At 40.0% G+C, this 21,997-nt stretch overlaps 1 protein-coding gene across 3 annotated transcripts; it reads right to left on the bottom strand.

Annotated features, from left to right (window-relative positions):
• Positions 1-419: 419 nt before the first annotated feature.
• LOC123997485 (transcription elongation factor A protein 3-like) lies at positions 420-21,842 on the bottom strand. Of its 3 annotated transcripts, XM_046301770.1 has the most exons (22): positions 21,461-21,842; positions 17,617-17,679; positions 17,244-17,349; positions 17,028-17,136; positions 16,438-16,914; positions 16,211-16,354; positions 13,016-13,102; positions 12,639-12,728; positions 12,439-12,462; positions 11,407-11,538; positions 11,141-11,209; positions 9,635-9,691; positions 9,193-9,303; positions 7,109-7,177; positions 4,801-4,863; positions 4,571-4,645; positions 4,297-4,457; positions 4,040-4,096; positions 3,684-3,838; positions 2,041-2,187; positions 1,737-1,808; positions 420-1,552 (listed from the first exon to the last, which is right to left on the bottom strand). In XM_046301770.1, exons 1-22 carry the CDS (start codon positions 21,527-21,529, stop codon positions 1,544-1,546), a joined length of 2,346 nt encoding a protein of 781 aa, XP_046157726.1. In that variant the 5' UTR covers positions 21,530-21,842; the 3' UTR covers positions 420-1,543. The 3 variants fall into 3 exon arrangements, with proteins under 3 accessions (XP_046157726.1, XP_046157727.1, XP_046157728.1); XM_046301771.1 differs by lacking the exon at positions 12,439-12,462; XM_046301772.1 differs by lacking the exons at positions 16,211-16,354; positions 16,438-16,914 and having other exon boundaries at positions 21,461-21,830.
• Positions 21,843-21,997: the final 155 nt, after the last annotated feature.

Genomic DNA, 21,997 nt, shown 5'->3' on the forward strand with positions numbered 1-21,997 from the left:
TCTCCTCTGAACAGTTGATGTTGATATGTGTCTGTTACTTGAACTCTGAAGCATTTTTTGCGCTGCAATCTGAGGTGCAGTTAACTCTAATGAACATATCCTCTGCAGCAGAGGTAACTCTGGGGTCTTCCTTTTCTGTGGCGGTCCTCATGAGAGCCAGGTTCATCATAGCGCTTGATGGTTTTTGCGACTACACTTGAAGAAACTTTTAAAAGTTCTTGATTTCCATATTGACTGACCTTGTCACAACACAACTGACTCAAACACATTAAGAAGGAAAGAAATTCAACAAATTAACAAGGCACGGCTGTTAATTAAAATGCATTCCAGGTGACTACCTCATGAAGCTGGTTGAGAGAATGCCAAGTGTGCAAAGATGTCATCAAGGCAAAGGGTGCCTACTAAATGTTTAGATTTTTTTGGTTTACTGCATGATTCCATGTGCTATTTCATAGATTTGATGTCTTCATTTTCTACAATGTAGAAAATAGCAAAAGTAAAGAAAAACCCTTGAATGAGTCAACATTTTGACTGGTACTGTAAATAACATTCAGTCCCTAAATGATATGTCAAGTGGGTGCTGTTATTTTTCTTCCTTGCCATCTTGTGGCTACTCTTAGTGGTACAGTATATTGACATTCCATTTCACCTGTTTGATCAATTTGACAATTACATAATTTTGGATAAATTAGCATAATTTCAATACTGTTTACTCATTATGCTGCATTACTATTCTATATATTATACTGTACTTATAAAAATAACCAACTCCACTTATTCATAAATATTTATAGACATTTTAGCTGCTCTTTTGAAATGTCGAATAGTTTTTTGGTCTTTAACTTATCTAGAAAAATGAATTACATTATTCCCTTAAGCCCAAAATGAAGCCCAAACGGTGACAATAAAGAAGTTGGGGCTTGAGATATTAACAATAAATGTCTTAATTGAAATGGGTTGCATGATAAGCTTTCATACTGTATTTCTGATTTGTTCTGTGGTCTTTGCAGATTTAAATAGAATATACAAAAAAAATGTAAGATTTTTGTTGTCCGAAATTCATAAAAGGCTGCTGCATCTCCTCAGCACCATTGAATTACCTGTGTTCAACCAGGACAGATTAAATGACACAGCCATCAATCTGGAGACTCTCAACCCCTGCCTCTTACACAAATGTTTTCAACTCCCATTCATTTATCATTATTATTTTTTAAATGTAAACTTTATTTAACCAGGCAAGTCAATTAAGAACAAATTCTTATTTACAACCCGGACAATGCTGGGCCAATTGTGCACCGCCCTATGGGACTCCCAATCACAGCCGGATGTGATACAGCCTGGAATTGAACCAGTAACAGTAGTGACGCCTCTTGCAATGAGATTCAGTGCCTTAGACTGCTGCACCACTCGGGAGTCCATCTTAAAAAGTCAATTATAAATCGTAAGTACCGGTATTCATTTTTGTAAAATTACTCATTGTTAAACATTATAACCCCTCATAGAAAAATGTGGTCTGCAACATCGTCATTGGAGCTGGGCCACATCAGCAGAACTGGAGAATAGAAAACAAATTAATATAAGTAAGTCGCTCTGGATAAGAGCGTCTGCTAAATGACTTAAATGTAATGTAAATGTAAGTACATTTATAGATTATTTATGTCTGTGGACCATTGTTGTGCCTCAGAGACACCACTATGTGCTGGGCTTTATCTGAACTGGTGAGGGAAATGTCTCACCTTCCAGCGGTTCCCGCACTCGTTACACAGAACAAAAGTAGTCATAGGCTCATCAGCGCTGCGGGTCTGCATCTACACACACCCCAAGAAATACAAAGTCAGCTTTCATAAAACAGCACAGGCTGTCTCCACTGTATCTCGCTGTGTAAAATGGAACTGGAACTGGTAGAGCGAACAAAATAAAACTGATATTGGGTCAGTATGTTTTCAGTGCAGTGAGCCGTGTGTATCTGTTTAAGTAAAATACAGTATATACTTGGTAATAAGCAGAATAGGGTGTGTATGCAGAGTACGGTATGTTTACCTGGTTGTAGGTGCAGTTCTTTTTGCCGCACTTGCTGCACTGAAACAGGTCAGAAATGGTACCGCTGGTTTTGGACAGTTGGTGTTCCCTAATGGCCTCCTTAGTCAGATTGTTCCTCAGCTGCTTCAGCTCATCACTAGCCATCTCCTAGATAGATAGATACAGTTGAAGTCGGAAGTTTACATACACCTTAGTCAACTACATTTCTACTCAGTTTTTCACAATTCCTGACATTTAATCGAAGTAAAAATTCCCTGTCTTAGGTCAGTTAGGATCACCACTTTATTTTAAGAATGTGAAATGTCAGAATAATCGTAGAGAATTATTTATTTAATATTTTATTTCTTTCATCACATTCCCAGTGGGTCAGAAGTTTACATACACTCAATTAGTATTTGTTAGCATTGACTTTAAATTGATTTATTATTAATTTTTAACTTGGGTCAAACGTTTCGGTTAGCCATCCACAAGCTTCCCACAATAAGTTGGGTGAATTTTGGCCCATTCCTCCTGACAGAGCTGGTGTAACTGAGTCAGGTTTGTAGGCCTCCTTGCTCGCACACACCTTTTCAGTTCTGCCCCCAACTTTCTATGGGATAGAGGTTAAGGCTTTGTGATGGCCACTCCAATACCTTGACTTTGTTGTCCTTAAGCCATTTTGCCACAACTTTGGAAGTATGCTTGGGGTCATTGTCCATTTGGAAGACCCATTAACTTCCTGACTGATGTCTTCAGATGTTGCTTCAATATGTCCACATAATTTACCTCCCTCATGATGCCATCTATTTTGTGAAGTGCACCAGTCCCTCCTGCAGCAAAGCACCCTCACAACATGGTGCCACCCCCGTGCTTCATGGTTGGGATGGTGTTCTTCGGCTTGCAAGCCTCCCCCTTTTTCCTCCAAACACAACGATGGTCATTATGACCAAACAGTTCTTTGTTTCATCAGACCAGAGGACATTTCTCCAAGTATGATCTTTGTCCCCATGTACAGTTGCAAACCGTAGTCTGGCTTTTTTATGGTGGTTTTGGAGCAGTGGGTTTTTCCTTGCTGAGCTGCTTTTCAGGTTATGTCGATATCGTTTTACTGTGCATATAGATACTTTTGTACCTGTTTCCTCCAGCATTTTCACAAGGTCCTTTGCTGTTGTTCTGGGATTGATTTGCACTTTTCGCACCAAAGTAAGTTCATCTCTAGGAGAAAGAAAGCGTCTCCCTCCTGAGCGGTATGACTGATGTGTGGTCCCATGGTTTTTATACTTGCGTCAACTTAATGTATGTACATTTCTGACCCACTGCAATTGTGATACAGTGCATTATAAGTGCAATAATCTGTCTGTAAACAATTGTTGGAAAAATTACTTGTGTCATGCACAAAGTAGATTTGCCAAAACTATAGTTTATTAACAATACATTTGTGGAGTGGTTGAAAAACGAGTAATAATGACTCCAACCTAAGTGTATGTAAACTTTCGACTTCAAATGTCGATAGATAGACAATCTCTGAGGGAAATTAGTCTACTCTACTAAATATTTTGGTAGGTGCTTGACTTTCTTGACTCTCTCTCTTTGATACAACATCTTAGGAATATGTTAAGAGGCAGGGGTGCGTCATGGGTTGATATGACAGAAGTTTACAGTACCTCAGCAGACATGATGGCGAAGCGTCTCAGCTCGATGCCTCCAGCCAGGACGTTCCTCCGCAGTCCAGGGTTTTTGGGGTCCTTCAGGTTGCTGATGCGGCTCCGCACCCTGTTTTTATACTTCATATCTGTGGATCCCATCTCCGTGTAAATATGTGCAGCGGAGGGTAGTTAAGGAAGCGATCATCACCGTCTGACTGAAATATCTAACGGTGACAATAAAAGATCAAACAAATATAACATTTGTTATATTCAAAGCCAAGAGAGCAAATGGCAGCTCTGCGAACACACTGCAACCTGAAACCAACCCAATTTGGTAAAATACTTCAGAAACACATGCAGATTTAAAAGGATATGATCTTCAATCTCTGCTGCCATGGAGTCACAGTTTGTCCCAAATTCTTTGAAGTTGTCTGAGGAGATAAAACTGAGGGTATTACGTTTCCTCCTTTTCATCTACAAAATCTGTGTGTAATGTAATCATTAGTAATTTTCATACTGTATGTGTGAATGAATGTGCATTGAATGAGTCACTTTATGTGTAGATTGATCTCTTATCTCTGTGAGTGTCTGTACTAGTACTCATTCAGTTAGTGACTGGTCTTTTCCCCACCATCTGTACGTAGAGCAGCAGCCAGCATCTCGATGCACTTGTCCCTGATGGTTTCTCCAGTGGCGAGGCAAGGGGACAGGGGAACCCCTGCTGAGCTGAAGGAGGGGGACATGGGACTGGTGGGGGTGGTGGGAATCTTCGGCATCTCTGGTTTCCCTCTCCTGGTCATCGTATACACAAGCCAGACAGCATATACATAGATCAAGAGTTTAAAATCTGATCCATATTGATTTCAGTAGTACAGTAGATAGTATTTTCCAGTTAAAAAGGGTACCGTTCAATACTGTCTGTTGAGGACTTTCTCTGCAGAGGGCCAGGGTGAGAGGACTTGGAGCTATGAAATTCTTTCCTGAAACAAACAGACAGAAAAAGACATGCAGTGAACTAACGTCCTTATCTTAAATGTGCTCCATTATGCAAAGTAAATAAAAATGCATTAATGAAGCAGTAAAATAAATAAGGGAAATTTGCTTTTCTATCTGCATAAGAAAGGGGCCCTCTTACGTCTCGCTAGAGAGCTTCTTAGCTGAGGGTGAGCTGTTAGTCTTGGAATCCACAGAGTCCCTCCTAAAGAGAGGTAGTAAATTAGGAATGATTTGAAAGCGAGAAAAGGGGGTTACTACCCACTGATTGATTCAATGTAATTTCAACAAATAAAACAAATCCATGTGACAACTTTGTCAAAAATGTGGAAAAAGTACACTTTTTTCATCCAAATTTGAACAGAAAAATGCAATATGGCTCACTTGCAGTGGCGTAAAGTACCCCAAAATGTGTCTTAGTATTTGTTTCAGTAGTCCATTGTTGATATAGTCCCAAAATATTTTGCATGTAAACAATCAAGTTTTCAAGATATGAAACTTCCAAAATACAGAAATCTGGCCCATATGATACATTTTGCATCATATGATGCTGCGTTCTGCAACATATGACACAAAATGCACCATACAGGCAAGATTGGTTTCAGAATAGAGCAAATCAAGTTACAGAACTTTCAAAATACAAATGCATTGAGCTTCGTATTTTGAAAGTTGCAAAACGCAGCATCATATGATGCAAAAACCATCATACGGGCTAGATTTCTTGTCCATTGTTGTAGACCCAAAATAGTTTGTATGTCAGCAATCAAGATTTCAAGATGCCAGATTGTTGTATATTTCAAGTTACGGATCTTGAAAACTTGATTGCTGACATACAAACTATTTTGGGTCTAGATCAACAATGAACTAAGAAATCTAGCCCATATGGTCATTTTTGCATCATATGATGCTGCATTTTTTCAAAATACAGAATTTTCTGTATTTTTATATTTTCTTTAAGTAAAAATACATAAAGTAGTTTGGTGGTATTTATACTTTACTATTTATACACTTAACAAAAATATAAATGCAACAATTACATGGGGCAGTGCATTATCATGCTGAAACATGAGGTGATGGCAGCGGATGAACGGCATGACAATGGGCCTCAGGTTCTCATCACGGTCATCGATAAAATGCAATTGTGTTCGTTGTCCGTAGCTTGTGCCTGCCCATACCATAACCCCACCACGGAGCACTCTGTTCACAACGTTGAAATCAGCAAACCGCTCACCCACCCAATGCCATCTGCCCAGTACAGTTGAAACCAGAATTCAGCCGTGAAGGGCACACTTCTCCGGCGTGCCAGTGACCATCGAAGGTGAGCATTTGCCACTGAAGTCGGTTACGATGCCGAACTGCAGTCAGGTGAAGACCTTGGTGAGGACGACGAGCACGCAGATGAGCTTCCCCGAGACAGTTTCTGTGCAGTAATTCCTCGGTTGTGCAAACCCATAGTTTAATCAGCTGTCCGGGTGGCTGGTCTCAGACAATCCTGCAGGTGAAGATGGATGTGGATGTCCTGGGCTCACATGGAGAGACTTGGTCTGTGGTTGTGAGGCTAGTTTGTTATACTGCCAAATTTTCTAAAATCACTTGAGGTGGGATATGGAAGAGACATGAACATTCAACTATCTGGCAACAGCTCTGGTGGCCATTCCTGCAGTCAGCATGCCAACTGCACGCTCCCTCAAAACTTCAGACATCTGTGGCATTGTGTTATGTGACAAAACTGCATATTTTAGAGTGGCCTTCTATTGTCCCCAGCACAAGGTGCACCTGTGTAATGATCATTACTTCTTGATATGCCACATGTCAAGAGGATGGATTATCTTGGCAAAGGAGAAATGCTCACTAAACAAATTTGCACACAAACTTTGAGGGAAATAAGCTTTGTGTGTGTATGGAACATATCTGGGATCTTTTATTTCAGCTCATGAAACATGGGGCCAACACTTCACATGTTGCTTTTATATTTTTGGCAACTTAATCCACTACATCCCTAAAGAAAATGAGCACTTTTAACATACATTTTCCCTGGTACCAAAAAGTACTTGCTCAGGCAGGACAGAATGATGGTACAATTCACACACTTATAATGCGTCGTCATCTCTACTGCCTCTGATCTGGCGGACTAACTAAACACAAATACTGCATTTTGTAAATGATGTGAGTGTTGGAGTGTACCCGTCTGTCCATAAAATAAAATAAATCTACTAGCATTTACTTAAGTATGACAAATGAGTACTTTTCCCACCACTTTTCGCTTGTTATGTAGATTTCATATTGATGTCACGTTATATGGCTATTAAATCGAATATCAATTCAAACTAGATGCTGACGGATGTACTTCGCCCACTGGGTAGCTCATGGCAAAGTATTAAGGCATTTAGCAGTAATGACAAGAGAAGTGTCAGTCATAGTATTGAATATGAATGAGAGCCAGTACCTACCTGTCTGATTTGGAATCAGTCGAATGACGTTTCACAGAATGGCTGGGCTTGGAGTCAGTGGAGTCCTTTCTACAACAACGAGAGAGAGAGGAAAACATGTCACCTTGTGACACTGCTGTCTGTTCATCTGAGTGAGTGTTAGATATTGAGAGTGACGAGGTAAAGCTTTAAATTATATCCTGTTTTTACTTTCATTTGACCATTGTACTACTACTACTCCCAACTGATCAGCAACAGCAGTGGCAACTCCCAGGTTCTGTTCTCTACTGTGAGCAAGCTCCTTAAACCTGTGAACAACTCAGCCTCCCCAGAACTCAGCAATCAAAACCGGTTTCTTCCAAAGCCAAATTGAAAACATCTGACACCATCATGTCCTCTGCCGCCCCTGTAGTTGATCGACACAGTCCCCCTGAGTCAAGGATCTCCATGTCCACCACAGTCACTGCAGCTGATGTAACCAAACAGGTTAAAACAATGAGGCTCACCACTTGCTCACTTGACCCTATCCCCACCTCATCTGTCAAGACCTAGTTACCTGCTCTGGAGCCTTTTTTCACAGAAAATCATTAACAAGTCCCTCACCACTGGATGTGTCCATCCACAGCTCAAACTCGCCACAGTCACAACAGTACTTAAAAAGCCTGGATCTGACCCTGACAACCTCCAGAACTACAGGCCTATCTCAAACCTGCCCTTCCTGAGTAAGCTCCTCGAGCTTGCCATGTCTAGCCAACTCCAACAACATCTTGCCACTCACAACCTACTCGAGCCCTTCCAGTCTGGTTTCAGACACAGAGACTGCCTTGGTAAGGGTCACCAATGACCTCCTCATGACTCTGGGGCTGCCAGAATCTTCATACTGCTGGACCTTACTGCAGCGTTTAACATGGTCAGCCATGCCATTCTGCTAGACAGCATGGAGAAGCTACTGGGCCTGTCAGACACTGTCCTGGACTGGTTCAGGTCCTAAGCTCACTGATCCGCCAGGGGGGTCCCTGAAGGCTCAGTCCTAGGGCAACTACTGTTTTGGATCTACATGCTGCCACTGGGAAACAGTGGACTGGGCTTTAACTTTTATGCTGATGACAGCTGTATATCTCCACAAACACTTCCAATGCCACTGCATTCCTCGTCAGTTGCCTGTAGGACATCAAAGTATGGATGCAGCAGAGTTTCCTGCAGTTAAACCGCAAAAAGACAGCGGTTGTCCTGATTGGCACTGGCATCAGACTAAATCGGCAGCTACAGCCTCAATATTGATGATGTCAAGATCCTCCCCTCCAGTGAGGTTTGCAATCTGGATGTGATTTTTGACAGAGGCCCACATCAAAGTGTTTCCAAAGTTACATTTTTCCATCTATGGAACATTGCCAGGTTACGACCTATACTTTTACAGCCTCCAGCTGAGCAACTCATCCACACCTTTATCTTATCCTGTCTGGACTATTGTAATACCCTGTTTGTTGACAAATCTGACCCATGCCTAAGAAGGCTACAATATGTCCAGAACTGTGCTGCATGTGTCCTCACCCACAACTCCCCCATGAGCACATCACTCCAGTGCTGTTCAACCTCCATTGGCTCCGCATATGCTCACGCATTGACTTTAGAATCCACACCTACCAAGCTACCCACAACTCTGGACGCAACTATCGGTCTGACATCACACTCCCTTCGCTCCTACATGTCCATATCCCTTCAGCAGACAAAAAAAAAACTATGGGTGACATGGTTTTCAGTGGTGCGGCTTCTCGGCTGTGGAACGCGCTTCCAGTCACTGTCAGGGCTGCAGCCTCTGGCCTTGCTTAAGGCACAGCTAAATAACTGCACTGTTCAAAAAAGCTTTCAATGACCTATGATAATTCTGTATATAGCATTGATTGTTTTCTGCTTTTAGTATAATAATTGTTTTCAGTGCCTTGTGTGTGAGAAAAGAGTTTTACACATTAAAATATTTATTTCATTATTGGCCTTCAATGTTCACATCATACGGGTTTAAAAGTGAGGTCAATAAGTGTTTTTAGAGTGAAGTTCACTACATCCACCAATTATTGTGTACAGAATATGATCCTGCTTATGCAGACCTGTCTTTCTTGTCATCCAGACTTGGCCTTTTAGAACGTTTTGGATTGGAATCTGAGGAGTCCAGACTCTGCCTTTTAGAACATTTTGGTTTGGAATCTGACAAATCCTTTCTGAAACAGGAAACATTTGTATGCATGTAACATTTGCATGTATTGCAACCATAGCTGATTGGCAAAAAGCACACAGCATTCAGGGAGCAGGCATGCTTGATCAAACAGCCTCACCAGAACAAGATGACAAGGTGGCAAAGCACTGACAAATATGCACACACATTATTTCCCTATGAAGACCTCTGCTCCAATGAAGGGGTTAACAAACAATTCTCCAATATCACCAAATACACAACCACAACTCATGTCAGTGGGATTCAATGTAAACAAGCACATAGGTGCATGCATAATTATACACTGCATGTGGGCCTGTGGACCGTGGCTTGCTAACCTTTCTTTCTTGGCATCAACAGATGTTTTTTTGGGCACTTTGCTATCGGAGTCTTTTCTGCAAATGGAGGACGGTTAGCAGTGCTTTGCAACTGTTGTCATAATAATCTTAAATCTAATTTCACAAAATTACATCCTTATCATCCTCTGCATTTACAGAATGTCATGACAAATACAGTGCCTTCGGAAAGTATTCAGACCCCTTGACTTTTCCCACATTTTGTTTTGTTACAGCCTTATTCTATAATGGATTAAATCAAACAATTTCCTCAGCAATATACACAGAATACTGGGGCAAAGCGAAAACAGGTTTTTAGAAATATTTGCAAACTTAACAAAAATACCTTATTTACATAAGTATTCAGACCCTTTGCTATGAGACTCGAAATTGAGCTCAAGTGCATCTTGTTTCCATTGATCATCCTTGAGATGTTTCTTCAACTTGATTAGAGTCCACCTGTGGTAAAATCAATTGATTGGACATGATTTGAAAAGGCACACACCGGTCTATATAAGGTCCCACAGTTGACAGTGAATGTCAGAGCAAAAAACAAGCATGAGGTCAAAGGAATTGTCCGTAGAGCTCCGAGACAGGATTGTGTCAAGGCACAGATCTGGGGAAGGGTACAAAAGTTTGGAACCACCAAGACTCTTCCTAAAGCTGGCTGCCCGGCCAAACTGAGAGTCGGAGAAGGGCCTTGACCAGGGAGGTGACCAAGAAGCTGATGGTCTCTGTGACAGAGCTCACGTCTGGAGGAAACCTGGCACCATCCAGAGGCAGGGACTGGGGGACTAGTCAGGATCGAGGTAAAGATGAACGATGCAAAGTACAGAGAGATCCTTGATGAAAACCTGCTCCAGAGTGCTCAGGTCCTCAGACTGGGGTGAAGGTTCACCTTCCAACAGGACAAACACGAGGCACAAAGCCAAGAGAACGCTTCGGGACAAGTCTCTAAATGTCCTTGTGTGGCCCAGTCAGAGCACAGACTTGAACCCGATCGAACGTCTCTGGAGAGACCTGAAAATAGCTGTGCAGCAACGCTCCCATCCAACCTGACAGAGTTTGAGAGGATCTGCAGAGAAGAATGGGAGAAACTTCCCAAATACAGGTATGCAAAGCTTGTAGCATTATACCCCAAAAGACATGAGGCTGTATTCACGGCCAAAGGTGCTTCAACAAAGTACTGAGTTAAGGGTCTGAATACTGATATATATATTTTTTATTATTCTTAATAAATTAGCAAACATTTCTAAACTCGTTTTTGCTTCATCATTATGGGGTAGATTGATGAGAGAATAAAACATTAAAAAGATTTTAAAATAAGGCCGTAACCTAACAAAATGTGTAAAAAGTCAAGGGGTCTGGATACTTTCCGAAGGTACTATATAACAGGAACTATTAACTGACTGTTGAATACTATATTTATCATGATATTAGAAACATGTACTGAAACACAATTGAGCACACTCAACATGAATGAGGTAGTTTGATTTACAGATCCCACACCTATCCTTTTTCACATGGTCAGATGACGTCACCTTCAGAGAAACGGGTTTGTAATCTGACGACTCTTCTCTGGGTAGCAAACAGCAAAGAAAGTGATGTTTGAAACTTCACAAGGAAAGGCAACAAAAATGCGTTGTATCGAAATTAATAGAATCCATTAAGCATATCTGTCAATAGTAGCAGTTCAACAATGTCACAGATAACAAACATTGCGGACACTCAAAAGTAACTACACAAAAAAAACAACCATGCAACATCACAGCGACCTCTCCTTTTTGACTTCCACTGACGGGCGCTTCACAGGAGGGGGAGGATGGAGATGGAGAGGAAGAGGAGCAAATGGAGCATTGGGGTCCGGAGGCTCTTTTTTAACCACAGAAATCCGCGGAGGCTCTTTTCTAAATGTAAAATATTATTTTTCAATCATCACCACTATTCATCATTACTATCAATACTATAGTAGCACACTCATGTTTCAAGTTTTATTAGTCATATATGGGGGATACACATGCAGCATCCAACGAAAGGCTTACTTGTAAGCAGTAGTGTAAAGTACTTAAGTAAAAATACTTTAAAGTACTACTTAAGTAGTTTGAGGGTATCTGTACTTTACTATTTATATTTTTTACAACTGTTACTTCACTACATTCCTAAAGAAAATGATACACTTTTTTTCTCCATACATTTTCCTTGACACCCAAAAGTAATTACATTTTGAATGCTTAGCAGGACAGCAAAATGGTCCAATTCACACACGTATCAAGAGAACATCCCATGTAATCGGTACTGTCTCTGATCCGGCAGACTCAATAAATACAATAGCTTCACGTCTGAGTGTTGGAGTGTGCCCCTGGGTATCTGTCATAATAATAATCATTTAAATTGGTGCTGTCTGGTTTGCTTAATACAAGAGCATTTAAAATAATGTATAATTCAACTTTTGATAACTGTTTTATTTATTTAACTAGGCAAGTCAGTTAAGAACAAATTCTTATTTATAATGATGGCCTACCAGGGAACAGTGGGTTAACTACCTTGTTCAGGGGCAGAACAACAGATTTTTATCTTGTCAGCTCTGGGATTCGATCTAGCAACATTTCGGTTACTGGCCCAACACTCTAACCACTAAGCTACCTGCCACCCCAAGTAAATATACTTAAGTATATTTTTGCAATTACATTTACTTTTGATACTTAAAGTATTTGGTTTTAAATATACTTAAGACTTTTACTCAAGTAGTATTTTACTGGGTGACTTTTACTTGAGTCATTTTCTATTAAAGTATGACAATTACGTACTTTTTCATCACTGGTTGAAGGTTGCTTCTCGACAATGCAACAACAATAAGAAGTAAGAAAAGATAAGAATACAAACAAACAAAGTAGAATAAAATACACATTTTAGCATAAGTATAATTACAGGAAGCACAATTTATACTAAAGTCCAATATGTCTTATGAAATAAATCTAGACATGACAGAAGAGAAGCTGACTCTAACCTCTCCTTCTTGACCTCTGCTGCAGTGGGCATAGAAGGATGAGGATGAAGAGGAGGAAGCGGGGAATTAGGGTCAGGAGGAGCTTTTTTCCTAAATGAAAAACCAACAGACTGAATAATCTATTGCGATTCTGAAAACTTTAGTCATTTTCTGTGTATCGCTGACAGTTTTCACCAAAAAATGAAGAACATGCACATAGTTGCAATGTTTTTGACTTCGCTGTATAATGTTTAACCTATGATAACAAAACAAACAGTAAAACAGGGATTTCAGGGCAGTTTTCACTGTCTGATAAAACAGAGGTAGGTGATGATCGAACACAAACTATGGACCATAGTACACAACTCAGTCTATTCATAAACAGCATGCCCTCTGACCTCTCTTTCTTCACCTTCACTGAGGGACGTCTGGACGGAGGGGTGGGACGAGGATGAGAAGGAGACAGAGTGTCTAAAGAATCTCTCCTGAATGGAAATAGAAATATTCCAAAAGAAATCTGAGAAAAAAAAAATTCATTCTTTCCAGAACTAATATAACTACCACAAATCGAATGATTAAGGAAAGCATGTATAATTTACCATGATCACACTGTGCACCATGCAGAAGTGGGTGCTGGGTAAATCACTCTTCAAGTCACTACCCACTGGGCACAAACCGATTTAGTTGTATTCTTTAACATTGATTCTTGGTTGAAATTGAGAAATTATTCCAACATAACAATTATTAATTTGTAAACAAACTGGAAATAAAGCCAGACTAAGTCAGTGGCACAAAATACACATGTTGATGTTCAAATGTTGATATTTGGTTGAGTTGACAATTAAACGATTCAATATCACTTTTGCAATACAGTAAATAGCATATTAACTTGTCGACAAGTTAAGGCATTTTGTCTCCAACTAAATTAAACATTTAAAAAGTTAAAGAATAGGATTAGGCCAGTGGCTCAGATGAAACTATCCAAGCATTATATATCCTTTAAATGTTATTTGATTGTGTTGACAACCAAGCAATTCAATTTGATTTTTGTAATACAGTAAATAGCCTAGTTAAGTTAAGGATATTTTACAAACTAAAGTAACAGTATTTATTCAACCGTTTTACTGCAGTGGGCAAAACAAGGTCACACAGTCTTTCAAATCTACTTTGAAACAAAGGTATACACCTCACACACATGGTTATGGGCTTAAAAAAAGAAGACACCTGTACCATGTCAGATATATTCAGTGGAAGTTTACATACACTTAGGTTGGAGTCATTAAAACATTTTTCAACCACTCCACAAATTTCTTGTTAACAAACTATAGTTTTGGGAAGTCGGTTAAGGCATCTACTTTGTGCATGACACAAGTCATTTTTCCAACAATTGTTTACAGACAGATTATTTCACTGTATCACAATTCCAGTGGGTCAGAAGTTTACATACACTAAATTGACTGTGCCTCTAAACAGCTTGGAAAATTCCAGAAAATGATGTCAAGTCTGGTTCATCCTTGGGAGCAATTTCCAAACGCCTGAAGGTACCAGGTTTATCTGTACAAACAATAGTAAGCAAGTATAAACACCATGGGACCACCCAGCCGTCACACCGTTCAGGAAGGATATGCATTCTGTCTCCTAGAAATAAACGTACTTTGGTGAGATAAGTGCAAATCAATCCCAGAACAACAGCAAAGAACATTGTGAAGATGCTGGAAGAAACAGGTACGAAAGTATCCATATCCAGAATAAAACGAGTCCAATATCGACATAACCTGAAAGGCCGCTCAGCAAGAAGCCACTGCTTCAAAACCGCCATAAAAAAAGCCAGACTACGGTTTGCAACTGCCCATGGGAATGTCAGATTGTACTTTTTGGAGAAATGTCCTCTGGTCTGATGAAACAAAGATAGAACTGTTTGGCCATAATGACCATCGTTATGTTTGGAGGAAAAAGGGGGATGCTTGCAAGCCGAAGAACACCATCCCAAACGAGAAGCACGTGGGTGGCAGCATCATGTTGTGGGGGTGCTTTGCTGCAGGAGTGACTGGGGCACTTCACAAAATAGATGGCATCATGAGGAAATACAATTATGTGGATATATTGAAGCAACATCTCAAGACATCAGTCAGGAAGTTAAAGATTGGTCGCAAATGGGTCTTCCAAATGGACAATGACCCCAACCTTACTTCCAAAGTTGTGGCAAAATGGCTTACGGACAACAAAGTCAGGTGTTGGAGTGGCCATCACAAAGCCCTGACCTCAATCCCATAGAAACTTTGTGTGCAGAACTGAAAAAGCATGTGTGAGCAAGGAGGCCTACAAATCTGACTCAGTTACACCAGCTCTGTCAGGAGGAATGGGCCAAAAGTCACCCAACATATTGTGGGAAGCTTGTAGAAGGCTACCCGAAAAAAGTTTGACCCAAGTTAAACAATTTAAAGGCAATGCTACTAAATACTAATTGAGTGTATGTAAACTTCTGACCCACCGGGAATGTGATGAAGGAAATAAAAGCTGAAATAAATCATTCTCTCTTAAAATAAAGTGGTGATCCTAACTGACCTAAAACAGGGAATTTTTACTTGGATTAAATATCAAGAATTGTGAAAAACTGAGTTTAAATGTATTTGGCTAAGGTGTATGTAAACTTCCAACTTCAACTGTAGATGTATAAAAATGTGTAGTTTGCATCCCAATATTACATCACAGAAGACTGAAATATAACAAACTTGTTTGACATAGAAACACCGGATATATAAATGATATTTGTTTATTAATTATGAAATTATGAAAAATATTAATAACATTCCACCCATGTGGCCACTAGGTCATTTGACTGCAGGAAAGGGCTACGATGAGCAACACATCTATGGCCACATGTTGAGGTTAGCCTACTGTAACTATAAATGTCTTCTTATGTAATCATAGAAAGTGTGCAAAGGTTGCAGTTCTGTGGAGGTCTTCCCAATTGCTATATTAATCTGTGCAGAATCTCTACAGCATTGAACACGTGCACTATGTACTTTCAGGTAATTTGGTGGTGCAATTAGATGAGGCACAGTGATAAAACATTAAGTTGTTGTATAAATACCTGACATTTTCCCTTTTTGAACTCTGTTGTGCTTTTAAAATGGTTGAAAGCACACTGATAACACACCGATAAAACACGGATTTAAATGACAACTTAACCAATAATCTAACATTGTTTTCCCATTGGAATTGAGATATGCTTTTAGATGGTTGCAAGCATAGTGATAACGCATTAGCAATTCAACACACCTCCGGCTGACTTTTTGAGTGGGTGAATAAAGGTTGAAATCGCATTGATCAACATCTCCACCAAATATTACCCACATTTCCACGTTGAAATTACGTGGTGTGCCCAGTGGTATGCTGTATGAACAAGTTAGTTAATAAACAACAAGGTTAGTGTGCAATCCATCTCAAGGGCTTCCAATATAAACATCTCAAACTATACCCTTAGATCTGTACAAACCACTCATTCAGTAGTGCACCAAAGCATCTGAAAGTAATACAGTGTTCTCAGAAAAGTTCCATGCGTTGACACCAGAGTGTCTTTCCATCCTGACCTCTCTCTCTCCTTCTTCACCTCTTTTTTCACCCCTTTATTCACCTCCCCAGACATACGTCTGACAGGGGGAGGAAGACGGGGTGGTCGGGGGGGGCGAGGAGGAGAGTAACAAGAGGGGTAAAGATCATCCAAGACGCTTCTCCTGAAAACACAACACATCCCTGAGGCCCAGCCCTTGTCCTCTCTAGACTGTATGGGAATCAAATTAACAGGGGCACCTCTCACCTCTCAAACCCTTGTCTGTGGTTTTCAACAGGTCTCTCTTGTGGGGGTTCGTACATTGGTATCTCCTTTCTGCGTTCCTCTGTGTGTCTTTCCTTTCTCGGTTCATCGGTGTGGCTCTCATTTTTGGGTTCTTCGAGGTTACTTTCTTTCTTGGGTTCTTGCACATGTCTTTCATTTTTTGTGTCATGTATAGGTAAATGTCTTTCTTTTCTGGATTTTTTGAAGTGTCTCTCCTTTTTGGGTTCTTCTAAGTGTTCTACATGTCTTTCTTTTCTGGCATCTTCTGTATGTTTTCCATTTTTGGATTGTTCTGCATGCCGTTTGTTTTTGAATGCCTCTGTATATCGCTCCTTTTTAAGGTCAACAGCTCTCTCGTCTTTTTTGTGTTCAACATTGTACTTCTCTTTTTGCCGTTGGTCAGAGTATTCTTCCTTTTCAGATTCAGGTTCTGAATCAGAAACATCCAGCCTCTTGTGACTAGAGCAAAAACACAGACCACACCAGATACCGTATCTTCCCCTTTTCTATGTTTACATTTTTGCCTTCACACGCAGGCAATGGTTTGAGTGAGTGTGTGTGTATGTACCTACCTGGTGTCTTTCTCTAAGGGGGACCTGACTGGGGACCCTGTGGATTTGCTGGAGTCAACCCCATTCTTCATCTTATTGGGCCTCTCAGTACTCTGAGTACGTGCAGCATCTAGGGGGCAAAGAGGGTTGAAAATGATGTCTCTACATACTGTGTATACTGTAAAACACAACTCCAGACAGCTCCACTTTCTAAAAGACAGTCTCCAACAATCCTACCCAGCAGTCTCTTCCAGTCCTTGATGAGGATCTTGGCCAGGGAAACTACCTCGTCGTCTGTGCAGTGCTTCCTGATTCCATTCACAGACATGCCGATTCTCGTTTCCTATTCAGCGGAGAGAATGGTTTGTTGCATGTGATCCTTGAAATAAGGAGTTTACACTTTTATAACGAGTTCACACTTATCATTTGGAGTAGGCATAACTATATAATTCATTCCCTGTTTGTGTGAAATTGCACTGACTGCACTGTATTCCCCATGCATTTGATAATATTTAATGTTGAATGTAGAAGTAGCCTAAAATATTAAACTTCTGTACACCTAAATAATACATAACAGGTGAGTGGGATATTCCTGTTGCAGGTCCTCTACCTGCAGAAGTTTCAGTGTCATGTTGAAGCTCTTCAATTCATTCAGCAGGTCCAGGGCACCCTCCTATGTACACAAACATGGAAATGATGGTATTGGAAGTTGTAGCCAAAAGGGAAAGGAGCAGAATTATTTATTTTCATTACATATATAGTACCAGGGGTGCAACTTTCACTGGGGATGGGGGGTCATTACCCCCCTCATTCTGAAATTGCATTTTTGTTACCTCCCAGTTTTATCATTGCATTGTGATACAAAAAGCGGCATCGGTGTGCTTTAGGACCATGCGGACAACTCAGAGTGGTCGGGTAGGCTGTTTGGTGGTTTTAACCAGCTGGATTTAGGACCGTGCGGAGACAACAGAGCATGCGAACAGAGGCAGCTGTTGTATGTGTGTGTTGTGCTTTTTTCGTAGTTGTAAAAGCAAGCATAGCAGAAACTGGCTACTCTTTATTTGACTGATGTAGCTGGCAAGGTAACTGCTGAATTGTCATTTTAAGTCTGCTCACTTAAAAACAGACTGTAGAAACATGTGCATCTGCTACAATAGGCCTACTAATTACAGTACAAAAAGTATTTATTCCCAGAGCTGAGCTAGCACTGTAACTGACATGTAATGTTAGCTAATGTTTCATACCCTCTCGACTAAAGTTCTGTCTGAAGTGAATGAACTAACTTAGCTAGCGTGCTAGCTAGCTAGTAGCTACCACAGCCAATCAGCCTAGCTACCTGTCAGGTAGCAATATCTGACAGCTGTTGTGCAGAAATGTTTTGTAGCTTTTGTTTTGTCTTGTTTCAACAGAAGTAAATTAACTTGGCTCGTTAATGATCTGTCAGTAACTCCCTACTTTTCACACTGACAATAATAAACAGCTCTAGAAGCTTCACTGTCATGGTGCACAGTTAGTACACAACACTATTCTCATCATGTCTTAGCAGTATCAGATGGTGACAGATGTCCCAGCAGGGTCAGACAACCAGGGAAGACCAGTCTACGGAGCTCAGATTGATTGTTATAATATACTACAAAATTAATGAATGGATACAAAGTTCCATCTTGAGTTCATGGGTAGTCTACAGTCTGGGATCTGGGAATAATGATCATTTCAATTATTGAACCGTTATATTATCCAAGAATAGAATCAATGTATGAATGTACACCCAAGGTAATTGTTTGTCATGCCTCATCTGAGCAGTATCAAAATGGTGACAGGGGTCTCAGCAAAGTCAGGCAACCAGGGAAGACCAGTCTGTGATGGCACTGAAGTGAACTTTTGCAGATGCACATTTTATTTTACAAAAAGGTGCAAGAACAAATTTACCTACTTCGGACATCCCCCAAAATATATTTTACTAACAAATTCCAAGAATCCTTAAAAACAAATTTCTGCAGCATTGGTAAAGATGTGATCAATACATGTTGATGATTTCATTCCTGTGCTGTTGTAGATTGACTGAACCTGAACCAGGTTGCAGGCACTGGTTACAGTTTGAAGCTTTTTCTTCAGTGGGCAGCTGTATTGTTGTCTATCACTTGTTTTCTTTGGTGCAAATGAATTAAACTAAAACATAAACGTATTATCTCTGTGCAGCAAACAACAACAAGCCAGAAGCTTCAAGTTGTAAAACACAGAAGGAAACATATTTCAATATGTTATGCTCTGTGAAGACTGGCTGAATTCTGCCATAGAGTATGTTATTTTCTTTCTACAGTCTTCTCCCTGTTTTTGTTGGCTTGGAAATGTTGATAATTGAGACTTATCAGAAGAAACTGTGTAACCTAGCATTTATAGTGGCTAAGAAATGCATTGCCATTAAGTTATGTATCACTAGATTTTATTTTTTACAAGATTAAGGCTATACTGTGAACTTTCATAAGGTCTGAATGCCTTATATGGAATACTGTATGACAAAAGGAGTCTGTATTGAAAACATGCCCACATCAGGGGAGATACCTATTTAGGCAATCCCTAGCTACTGGGCTGCTCAGTCCTGGCCCTGGGGGTCTGCCGTACTGTTTGTTTGGATGTGACAATGGCCTTGGCCTAACACACCTGAAACCAATAATTCATTTTTCACTAAGATCTAAAGCTGAGTGGGGTGTGTTGGGTTGGGGCTCTGCAGAGCCGTGGACCCCTAGGGACATTAGGGAGCGTTCCAGCTATATTGTGTGCAAGTAAAAAGATCTCTACATACTATTAGGCCATGATATGAATTATAGTGCCCTCCGTAATTATTGGGACTGAACTATTTTTTCTTCTTTTGGCTCTATACTCCAAAAGTTTGGATTTAAAATTAAACAATGACTACGAAGTTAAAGTGCAGACTGACAGCTTCCATTTGAGGTTATTTTCATCCATATGGGGAAACCGTTTATAAATTACAGCACTTTTTGTACACCCCCCCATATTGGGACAAATCCCCTTATACGTGTATTAAAGTAGTAAAAAGTTTGGCCCAACATTCATAGCATGCAATGACGACATCAAGTTTGTGACTCCACACATTTGTTGGATGTATTTTCTGTTTATTTTGGTTGTGTTTCAGATTATTTTGTGCCCATTTGAGTCACTTTTATTTAAATAAGAATATGTTTCTAAATACTTCTGGGTGAATGCTGCCATGATTATGGATAATCCTGAATTAATTGTGAATAATGATGCATGAGAAAGTTAGACACACAAATAGCATACCCTCAAGACATGCCCCTCTTACTATTTTTTGGGGGGTATGATATTTGTGCATCTATAACTTTCTCACTCATCATTATTCCCTATTCAATTAGGATTATCCATAGTCATGGTAGCATCCACATTCATGTAGAAGTGTTTAAAAATATATTATATTCTTAAAATGAAAGTGACCGCAAAAGGGATGTATTAGATTGTGTAGAAATGCAGGAAATGAGCTCTAGATGCCCAAAACATTCTGAGGGAGGACCCCCACCAGGTTACGTCCCCCTACTTCTAAAACCAAAGTTGCACCCCTGTGATGGTGGGAGGATAGTTTTCTTTCATTCATGCTGCAAGCAGGGTTTGTACTGTAGTTAGTAGGTCTACTCTAGCTGCTGCACATTTTTCTACAGTCTGTTTTTAAGGAGCATAGTATTATTAAATTCATGCTGCAGGCAGAATTTTGTACTGTAATTAGTAGGCCTATTGTAGCAGCTGCACATGTTTCTACAGTCTGTTTTTAAGTGAGCACACTTAAAATGACAATTCACATGTAACCAATTGTATTAATCATAATTACAATCGATAAACTGTGATATAATAACTACGTACAAATATTGTAATAGTAATGTAGCCTAATTGTCAAAATAGTTGTGTTTGTGTAGTCTACAGCAGGCGCTGTTAATAAGGAAATTCATTCAAATGTATCCGTGAACGACTTGCATTCTAAAATCCGCGAAAACAGCACTTCACAATTGGCCCATACTAACAACACACAGCCACGACCTTGCGTTGTTTACGTTCGGTTCCATGCACGGAGTTGTTGTCGAATAACAGCATGCTTTAAGTCTCACACTTTTGCATTAGTAGTTGTATTCAGTGTGTGTGTGTGTACCGTACGGTCTTGCTTAATAGGCTAAATCTGGACAATTCTGTGCCAAACACCTGTTCAGCATTTGCTACTTGAACAACTGTTCCTCTCGGGACAGTGCACAACTTTTTAAAGCACAAACCTAGAATTGTAAAACTTTTTATTAATGTAGGTAACTATTAAATGGAATACGTCGTTGCAAATTCAAAATAAAGCATGCATCTACACATGATTTCATACATTTGACTGCACGAGGTAACAGAAAAACATGCGACATAAAAAAGGTTTCAAAATAGATTCTCACCGTGTTATTTCTAGACACCATCTTGTCCAGTTTTTTTGCAATCCGAATTAACTCCTCTTCTCGCGTCATAGTGTATGCATGGATTAAACGTACAATAATATATAGTGTGTAAAATGCTGTATAATAAAAAATACGAAATGTAAATGTTCATCCTACGTAGATAGAACTTTACGTTATGGCGCGATCCATGCCATTAGGCGAAGGGGCGTGTCCTCAAGTTACAGGCAGAAGGACAGTTGTCGGATCGTCTGACCAGCAGGTCAAAATGCCCATGAGACACATGGCAACAGCTAAATATAGACGTTGCTATGGGTCTGACACTAATATCGTCTTTATATGAAAAATATTGAATAACTTCAAAACGCACTTTAATACAGTGGGCTATGCAAACTGTTTCAGAGGACTTTGGAGAGAACCCAAATGACAATGGGCCTTGCGCAATAGAGCTCACCAGTTTGTAGTCCTAAACACCTGAAATTAGTTACTCTGGTTCGTTCAGCAATTCTTATAGGGGAAATTAATTGGGAAATAATGGGT

This window comes from Oncorhynchus gorbuscha, linkage group LG15 (assembly GCF_021184085.1).
Source record: "Oncorhynchus gorbuscha isolate QuinsamMale2020 ecotype Even-year linkage group LG15, OgorEven_v1.0, whole genome shotgun sequence".
In the NCBI taxonomy this organism is placed as follows: domain Eukaryota; kingdom Metazoa; phylum Chordata; class Actinopteri; order Salmoniformes; family Salmonidae; genus Oncorhynchus; species Oncorhynchus gorbuscha.